Raw genomic sequence first — 9825 nt, 5'->3', positions numbered from 1 at the left:
TCAAAGTGTCAACCCAACACCTAGGTAGCACCAAAACGGATACGGACACGTGATACGGCATTCCATGAAATTTAGGACACGGGACACGCTATTTAAATTTTTAAAAAAACATATTTTATGGTTATAAATAACGTATGATTTTTTTTGTAATGTATTTGATTGTAAATCTCTCTCTCTCTCTCTCTCTCTCTCTCTCTATATATATATATATATATATATATATATATATATGTAAAAGAGAGTTTTTTCGAGCGATCTGAGAGCGTCCACATCATCAAAAATCAATTTAGGAAAGTATAATTTCTGATGTAAAAAATAAAGTGAAATTTTTTTAATTATTATAATATGTATATTTCCTAATTATATTCAAGTGATATTTCCAATTTTTATATCAAACTTTTACATTTCATTCGGGGCAAAAAAATATCGTTAAAAAAATTATGAAAATATAATTAGCTTTGTTGTAAAAAATGCTATCATTAGAGTATAGATTTCATATTATTTACACATATTAAAGATGATGTACTTCTTAATATGTAAAATTGTGTACTTTTTAGTATGCTTTGTCCCAAATTGGAAAATAAGTAGGTGTGATGAATATACTACGTATAAATAATAGAATTGTCCCACATCGAAAGATTAACATAAGGCGGGATGATCCTATGATTATAAATAAGAGGCATCCTTGGAACTTCAACCCAACTCGAAATCTTTTGAATCTCTTAAGTATTGTTTTAGAGAGCTATTAATGCTTTCATTTGAGTATAAATTTTGTATTATTTACTAATATATTATTGATAGTATGATAAGACTTGATAAGATTAAATCACTCAATGTGTTCAGGACTTTCTGAAACCAATCTTAGCGGATTAAATAAATTAACAAAAAAAAAAAGGAGATCCAAATTAAAATCCCCCCATCCAAAAACACTTGCATTAGGGCTTATACGACTAAATGAGCTAAGAGTAGTGTATGTGATTTAGCTTGCATACGTTAGCACTTAGCAGACATACTCTAACCTCAAATTTCAACACCAAATTCAAGAGTTAATGTATTTAATTTTTGTCTTTTAATTGTAAGAACGGAATTACATAATGTCGAGGGCTCGAGGCTCTCTGAGCCCTATCACATCCATAATTATGCATATAAAATACGTACCAAATAATTAAAACTATATCTACCACATGGAGATAATTACGTTGAGTAGCATAAGCATGTCGATAGAGTAGGGTATATTGGGCACTTACACAGTTATGACCATTGAGTAGCTATTTTCTTTGATTGTTGTTTTAATATAGTTGAGTGATATTTTCTGAATGGAGTTTGATGTTAATTATGTTGAAATTGAACCCGATCATTTAGTTTGTTGATACGTCAACTAAGTTACACAAAGTAGACAAGAGATGACTCACAAGACCTTACGGTCCTTACATCTCATTACATGCCACTCAACATCATTAGCTTAGCTGATGCTATGAATTACTATGATCATATCGTCCGTAATCATAGTACCACTAGGGATGATTTCAGATAGTGTCATGTGCCACTCTAACCGATACCGCAACACAATATTATACGTATGTATTTATTATAAGATGATATACTTCTTAGTATGTTATTTATCCCACATTGAAAAATAATATACGTATGGTGAAAATAGTACATATAAATAGTAGAATTGTCCCACATCGGAAGATTACTATAAATTAGGGTGATCCTATGATTATAAATAAGAGTTATTCTTGGAACTTAAGAAACAACCCATAATCTTTTGAGTATTGTAAAAGAGAGGTCTTAAGAGTTTATATTATTATCCCATACACAAAATCTCATTGAAGACGGCACGTATCCGTCACTTTGGAGTGACGGATACTATTTCCTCTCACAAATAACCCAAATAGAGGAGAGAGGGAAGCACATGGAGGTACCCCCACGTTGTCCCCCCTATTTCTTTTGTAAGTGACATTACCCGTCACTTGCTCCGACCCGTCTTCAGCAAGACTAACTGTATCCCATAATAGTGAAATTTATTTCTTTTCTAGCATAACTAATAAACGTTTGGTAACAACAAATCAACAAATAACATACAAATATTAATCTTTATTTTTTTTTTGATGACGAGGGGGTGGAATCCCCCCCGGGTCCATGTATTCCCGCACCACCACATGGACCATGTAAGCCACCTCCTTTGGGGGCTGCAGTGGCCAAGTGATCATCGCCCCAACTGGTAGTCGAACCCGGGACCTCTCAACTCCTGCATTAATCTTTTAAGTCTTTCAATATTGTAAAAGAGAGCTCATAAGAGTTTGTATTATATTTCCACAATAGTGAAATTTATCTCGCATAATCAAGAAAGAGCGATAAAATGGTCAATATTACTGGAATCTTTTACATTTTTTTTTTAATAATGATATGGTTACTTAAATTTTTTATTTGAAAAGAGAGAAATATTTGTACCAATAAAATATTACTCAGTATATGTAATTTATATAATGACATAATTTAAAATTACCAATAAAGTAATTCAATGTTAAATATCAACAAAGTGTTGTTTAACATATTTATCTCATGTATTTATTTATCTTTCATTTTTTTTTGAAAGAGATAATTTGATCAAATGTAAACAAAATTATTAGATATAGGGTGTAAACATTAAAGCTTTATAACCTTTTTTTTTATTATAATTATAACTAAGTTAATTATCCCGTTGCAACGCACGGGCATTCAAACTAGTTTAATGTATTTGATACTAAATTTAGGTAACTCAAGGTAAAATTCGAACTTAACTATAACTAATTCTCATTTCTCACCCAAATCAATCTTCTAATCAATCTCTTTTGACAATTTATTCCTTGTCTAAACTATAACATTTTTAGGCATGTGTCCGACGAATGTCGCGTGTCCGAATGTCCGACACGGTGTCGGACACGGGACGGCTAGTTAGGAGGAGTGTCCGCACTACCTAGCCCAACACACGTAACAAAGTCAACTTAACACATGTCAACCTTCCCACATCAGAACAGGGAAACGTATGGAGATCATCAGCAGGGCAAAAATTGAATAATGAGAATCAATAAAAATAAAGCAAGCATTTTGGTGGGGGAAAAAGCTTACCCATAATCAAAAGTTGTAAAGTACAAAATAACGAAATAAAAATTCTACAGAATGCAATAATACACAACTTTATTTTGGAACCTTTGGAGATCATCTTCAGCACAAACAATGAATAATGATAATCAAGTAATTTAATGGCTGCTAAAGCTTGCCCATAATCAAAAGTTGTAAGAACAAAAATTCTTTTCCACAAAAAATAATTACACGGTATGCAAAATACACAACTTATTTTGGAACGTTTGGAGATCATCAGGGAAAACAATGAATAATGATAATCAAACAAAATAAAGAAAGCATGTTGGTAGGCTGATAAAGCTTACCCATGATCAAAAGTTGTGAAAAACTACAGATTTTTTTTTCTTCTGCAGAATAATACTCAGTGTGCAATAATGAAACCTTTGGAGATCATCAGCGCAAACATTCAATAATAATTGAACAAAACAAAGCAACCATTTGGCTGATAAAGTCTACCCATAATCCAAGTAATGCAAAAAAAGAGAGATTTGTTTATACAGAACAATACTGATCGACTTATTGTCAGTACCAGACTTCGGGGTAATGCCCTGGTATCCCCCAACTGTCAATAGTCGGTCACTCTGCCCATCAGTGCAGGCAAGAAAATGATGATCAGACTCTTGTTCTGTAACGGACTCAGGTGACAAGCCAGACACTGATGTCAACAAACAAAAGATTCTACAATGCAAACTATTCATAGAAGGCAATCTGTAATAAGAACTATATCTAACTTAGTCTTCTAAGTCGTGAGGTAGGGGGATGTGATAAGCTACAAGGCAACACACACCTCATGCATATTAGTGCACTCTGAAGGTTGCGCTTTATGTACGAGGCATTTTGGCTAGTGCCATAGTAAGAGTTGCGCCTAGGCACGCATACGGCCCACTTTGTTTAAACTATCTACTAAACTCTTAGCACACCATAAGCAGTAACTTACTGTTCAAAAGTAAAATTAACAGTGAAAATAAATCAACACAAGCATTGTCATGGTGTCAGCTGGCTAATCTAGAAACACAAAAGGCAATACACGAATAATAGTCGTGCAAAAAATAGCGAGCAACCATTAAGATCTAATGCAGATGAATATTGCAATACCAGCAGATAGCGTGAGTGTGAAATACCATAAAAGCCTCTAGAAATGTTGCATGTTGAAAATATCCGTTGATTAGTTGAGAGTAGATGGTGAGTGCGGAAGTTGTTGTGTTGTTGTTTGACAGCATTTGCTATGTTTAACTGATCAGATGCATGGGGATTGATTTAGCTGTTCGTTTGAGTAAACGTGAGATGGATGAAACTGGTCATCTTCGACTGCTGCCAACAAAGCTGACACAATGTAATCTGAATGTAGCCAAAAACCTCCAAGTCATGAGGGGAAACATGTTCATATACACAACTTCAAAGACAAGAATGATCCCTTCTCAACAGTAATGTAACGACCTTCAATAACAGATTGATGATCTGCATATTCAAGAGTGTCCATTGTCACAAAAAACAAAGCCTCTAGATATGCGCGTGCGTGGCTCCAAAACCAGGAAAACTGAACTTACCCGAAATGACAACATTTTAGCATCAAGTCATTACAGCAACCACAAGGCAACAATCAACATTTTGGCATCACGTATGCTAGTACGATACTAAACTTATTTGAGCTTCAAGCTCACCTTCCACCGCTTGCAGCTCTTGACCTGGATTGAGATCGAGACTGACATCTATAAAGATAAGGAGATCTCCACTGTGACCTAGATCTTGACAGAGACCTTGACCCTAATATCTAACCATGGATAGTGTTAGAATATCAGAAGAGAGAATTCATAAAGAGGGTTTATTATTGAATGATTTGATCTCATGAGAATACATCATCTAACACTCTAACAGAAGACTCACAGGACGATACAAACTACACAGCAACCAGTTATTTCGCAGTAAGCAATTGATCAATCTAACTAGGTCCATTGATAAGTAAAATAATCCTACGAGCACCGGACAAAACATAGATATATGTCAACAGAATGTCAAAATAAACATGGTCAATCTAACTAGGTTCAGTTTGGCTGCGTATCATGTGTTGTGATGATATTTACGCACTTCAGTTAAGCCAAAATATGAATCTTTTCACAAAATCAACGTGTCTGAACGTCCCAAAGAGAAGCATTTCCAACTCATGCGACAATAATGGTAAGCAACATAGATAAGACGAAAATATACAAAGACCAAAGACCAATGGTTTATTTTTTTTTGGTGTACGAAGGACCGGCATTTTTAAAGTCCCCGGTGGACCGATAACCGCATGATTTGCGCAGCCTAGGGTTCGAACACGGGACCTCTCAACTCCTGCCCATTGGCAAGCTTTGAAGGTTAAACCCGATGCCACTAGACTCGCATCACTTGGTTAGACCAATGGTTTATACTACCGAAGCATTCTACCTACACACTGTCAAATACAATAGCCTTGAACAATCTTTGGCTAACGAAAGTCGTAGAGATTTGGGCAAGACATACTTTACTAGGTCATGCACTAGAAAGTGGCTGACTCACCTCATTAGAATAGATGAAGACAAGAGTATTATACAGGGAGAAATTCAGCTTCCAAACAATTTAATTAAAATTGTTGAAATATGAGACTTTTAGTGTATTTTAGAAGTTTTCGGAATGTTCTAAAACTTATCCGAAATATGCTAGAATAATGTAGAAACAACTAGAAGAGTCTTGAAGAGTCTAAAAGGATGTAGAAGAGTCATGTATGTTCTAAGTTTATGTAGAACAACCTAGAACCTTCTAGACACGTGTATAAGTGGTAAGGAACTCTAGAGAGTTCCGTGCCTAGACCACTCTAGAATGTCCTATTCTAGAGTGTTCTTGGGATGTAAAAGAATGAGGAGGAGCTCTATAAATAGAGGACCTCCCCTCCCATTTCTATGTACCCAAGTGAATCCCAACAAATTCACAACAAATCAATACACAAACTAATTCCTTTAAACTAAACTCCAACTAATCAACCTTCAACTAATCAACTAAACAAACATTTAATCTCCACTCTACTTCCTACACTCCCCCATACACCAATAAGTGGTATCAGAGCTCTAAAGATCTTAGGGCAACAAAATAAAACTATGGCTTCCGCATCAAACACTCCATTGCCCGCTCCTCTAGATTTTCTAGATTTATTTAGAGGAGAAAATTATAACCATTGGTGCATTAAAATGAAGCTCTTTTTAAGAGCAAATGCACTATGGGAGATAGTGGAAAATAGTCTCCAAAAACAACAAGAAGGTGTTCCAACCACCGAAGCAACCTTAAAGAAAATAAAAGAGGATGAAATAAATGACGCCAAAGCCCTGTGTTTCATCTTTAATACTGTTTCAGAGATCATTTGTCCAAAAATAATGTGGGCTTCTACCGCAAAAGAAGCATGAGGTATACTCCAAAAAGAATTCTATGGTGATGAAAGGATAAGGGCATTACGTCTTAATGCCTTAAGAAAACATTTTGAAAATTTGAAAATGGGGGAGAATAAAGACATAACAACCTACACTTGGAGAGTAATGGAGACAATTAACCAAATGAAAATATATGGTGAAGAAGTCTCTGAAACGAGGATTGTGCAGAAAACTCTCACAACTTTGACAAAAAAATTCGACATGATTGTCACTATTATTAAAGAATCAAGGGATCTATCAAAGTTCACCGTGACAGAGCTAATTGAATCTTTACACGCCCATGATCAAAAGTTCAAGACTCAAGAATCTTCTTTCGAAGATACATCTTTCCATGAAGCAGCCAGACATTGGGAGGAAAAGAAGGTAGAAACAAATGTGACCTGGGAGGAAAAGAAGGTAGAAACAAATGTGACCTTACTCCCTGATCATCCCCAGCATCCACAACCAAGAACAATGATTCTCTTATTCCTCCATCAACTCCTAAAGCACATTCTCCATCCCCGAATGACAGTGTGGAGAATGTTACAGGAGCACAAGGTAAGAGAAATCTATCTGAAATTTATGTAGAATGTCCCTCCATTCAAGATACAGAAGAGTGCGAAAGATGATACTTCACTTTTGAGGAGCCAAAAGACTTTGATGAGGCTTTCAAACACAAGGAGTGGCAAGAACCTATGGAGAAGGAGATAAATATGATAAAGGAGTTGGTTGACAAGCCAAGAGATCGAAAGGTTATTGGTGTAAAATGGGTTTATAAAACTAAGTTGAATCCTAATGGCTTTATCAACAAGCACAAAGCAAGAATGATCGATAAAGGATATTCCCAACAAGATGGAATTCACTACAAAGATACATTTGCTCCAGTTGTTCGTCATGCAACCAGCTCGAGGAGGACACGTACATCGAGCAACCTCCGAGTTTGGCGTTACAAAAGAAAAAAGAAAAAAAAAGAGGAATGATCAAGCTAAGTGTTACACCAAAAGTCTGAAGGAGGAGTGTTGAAGTATGAGACTTTTAGTGTATTCTAGAAGTTTCCGCAATGTTCTAAAACTTATCCGGAATATGCTATAATAATGTAGAAACAACTAGAAGAGTCTAAAAGAGTCTAAAAGGATGTAGAAGAGTCATGTATGTTCTAGGTTTATGTAGAACAACCTAGAACCTTCTAGACACGTGTATAAGTGGTAAAGAACTCTAGAGAGTTCCGTGTCTAGGCCACTCTAGAATGTCCTATTCTAGAGTGTTCTTGGGATGTAAAAGAATGAGGAGGAGCTCTATAAATAGAGGACCTCTCCTCCCATTTCTATGTACCCAAGTGAATCCCAACAAATTTACAACAAATCAATACACAAACTAATTCCTTTAAACTAAACTCCAACTAATCAACCTTCAACTAATCAACTAAACAAACAACTAATCTCCACTCTACTTCCTACACTCCCCCATACACCAACAAAAATTGATGGCAACAGAAACAGGCAACACGAGTATACATTTCTCCAACTCGATTTCCGATATAGAACTAATAATCAAGTCTACCAGCAATGTGTATACATAAATGACCTTTGATTAGAAGACGATTACAAGAATCAACAGTTTTAAAAATGAGTAGACATTTCTCCAACTCGATTCCCCTCCTCCCAATTTCCTCAAAATTGCCAACAAAACTCCTACTTTCTCCTTAACGCAAATTATTTCTTAGCCACAGTTTATCAACGTTGTTAAAAAAAAAAACAGATTATAATGACGAGAGATAAATAGATAATTGTAGAAACGAAGTGGTAATATAACCAAAAGTATAAAACGAAATGGAATATGGTGATTAGAAGACGATTACAATAATCAACAGGAAGACAAGAAGAATATTATTATTTTGTAAGAACAACGCGAGAGATTCACCATTGTTGATTCGATTGAAAAACAGAAAAATTGGGGAAATCAATTAGGGTTACTCTAGAATGATGAATCCCAGTTCTTGCTTGGAGCTTTGGCGGCACTCCGAAACAGGTACTGCGCCTATCTTAATTCATTTCATTTCAAGTTGATTGTTATTTAAATGTATCTGTTGCACTAAAATACTCCGTATCAGTCAGTAGAAAAATTCTTAATTAACTCTAATCGTGAGATTCAACCCTTTAAGTTTTTAGCTAGGTTTGTGACCCGTGAAATTCACAGGTTTATCTGTTTTAGTTTTGTTATTTTTATCGTATTGTTTATATTTTTCCGACCAATTACTTGATCCATTTAAAAAAAATGTAGTCTTGAAATACATAAAATTTAGTTAGTTAACGCCTTATTTCTTTGACAACTAAACTATATTTTGTACTTTAATTGTTGTTTTGATTAATATACTAATAACATGTGTTTTTAAAAAAACAAAAAAATACCTTCAAATCTTCAATGAGTTCAGTAATTCATGGCACCTATGTAAAAAAAATTAAATGGTTAAGGTAGTCTTTTAATTAGATTGTATAGATTTTGTACTAAAATTTCTATGTGAAAGTTTGAACGTCCCTTTGTCATTTAGGATAAATAAAGTTAGTAAGTGAAGATGAAAGGGCAAACTAATGCATAATGTTAAATTATTTTCTCTTTTTTTTTCTTTCTTTTTTTGAGAATGATAAATTCCACAATATAAGGAGCTTAAAACATTATATGATTATAGGGTTTTTTATCTTCTCAATATTTTAATTCTAATAAATTATATTTTTATAGTAACATAGTTATGAAGTTTAATAAATGCTAGTTTTAGTATATCATCTATATCAATTTGTCAAAAATCCTAAATTTTAAATTTTTGCATAAATGATAAAATGAGTTAAATATATAGTAGCCTATTACAAATTTCATCTCATTATATGTTTTATATATATACATTAGATAGATAATATGACATGTACGTTAATAAGATTGAGATCCTCGCATTTCCAATTTCATTCTATGAGAGCTATTATTCAAAGGAAAAATGATGAATAAAAAGCAACACATACCCGAATAAAACATACTTTTAAAAGTTTCTGAAATCCTAAAAAAAAATTATGGACCAAAAAACAATTAGTCATTCATATTCAATTCGTGTTGTCAATCTTGTAGTTAGTTTATAATATAGTATTGAGTGGAATGGAAGGAGTATTTATTTATGCAATTCTAGTATTTTCTTCTTCATATAGTCTTCTCTCTCGAATTAAATATCCTTACAAAAAAAACCACTTAGTGATTAATAACAAACAAAATGGTGGAATTTGATTTATGTAATATT

At 34.0% G+C, this 9825-nt stretch overlaps 1 protein-coding gene and 1 long non-coding RNA gene across 2 annotated transcripts; one reads left to right on the top strand and one right to left on the bottom strand.

Annotated features, from left to right (window-relative positions):
* Nucleotides 1-4052: 4052 nt before the first annotated feature.
* On the bottom strand, nucleotides 4053-4891 carry LOC141595517 (uncharacterized). The gene is made up of 2 exons (XR_012522274.1): nucleotides 4677-4891; nucleotides 4053-4587 (listed from the first exon to the last, which is right to left on the bottom strand). It is a non-coding gene; the product is annotated as an uncharacterized LOC141595517 (long non-coding RNA).
* Nucleotides 4892-6239: 1348 nt separating this feature from the next.
* LOC141595582 (uncharacterized) lies at nucleotides 6240-6542 on the top strand. Its single transcript, XM_074415549.1, has one exon. The coding sequence runs from the start codon at nucleotides 6240-6242 to the stop codon at nucleotides 6540-6542; it is 303 nt and encodes a 100-aa protein (XP_074271650.1).
* Nucleotides 6543-9825: the final 3283 nt, after the last annotated feature.

The sequence above is a fragment of the Silene latifolia genome, chromosome 8 (genome assembly GCF_048544455.1).
Source record: "Silene latifolia isolate original U9 population chromosome 8, ASM4854445v1, whole genome shotgun sequence".
In the NCBI taxonomy this organism is placed as follows: Eukaryota; Viridiplantae; Streptophyta; class Magnoliopsida; order Caryophyllales; family Caryophyllaceae; genus Silene; species Silene latifolia.
The sequence above is the reverse complement of the archived record's forward strand: the minus strand, read 5'-3'. Positions and strand labels throughout refer to the sequence as shown.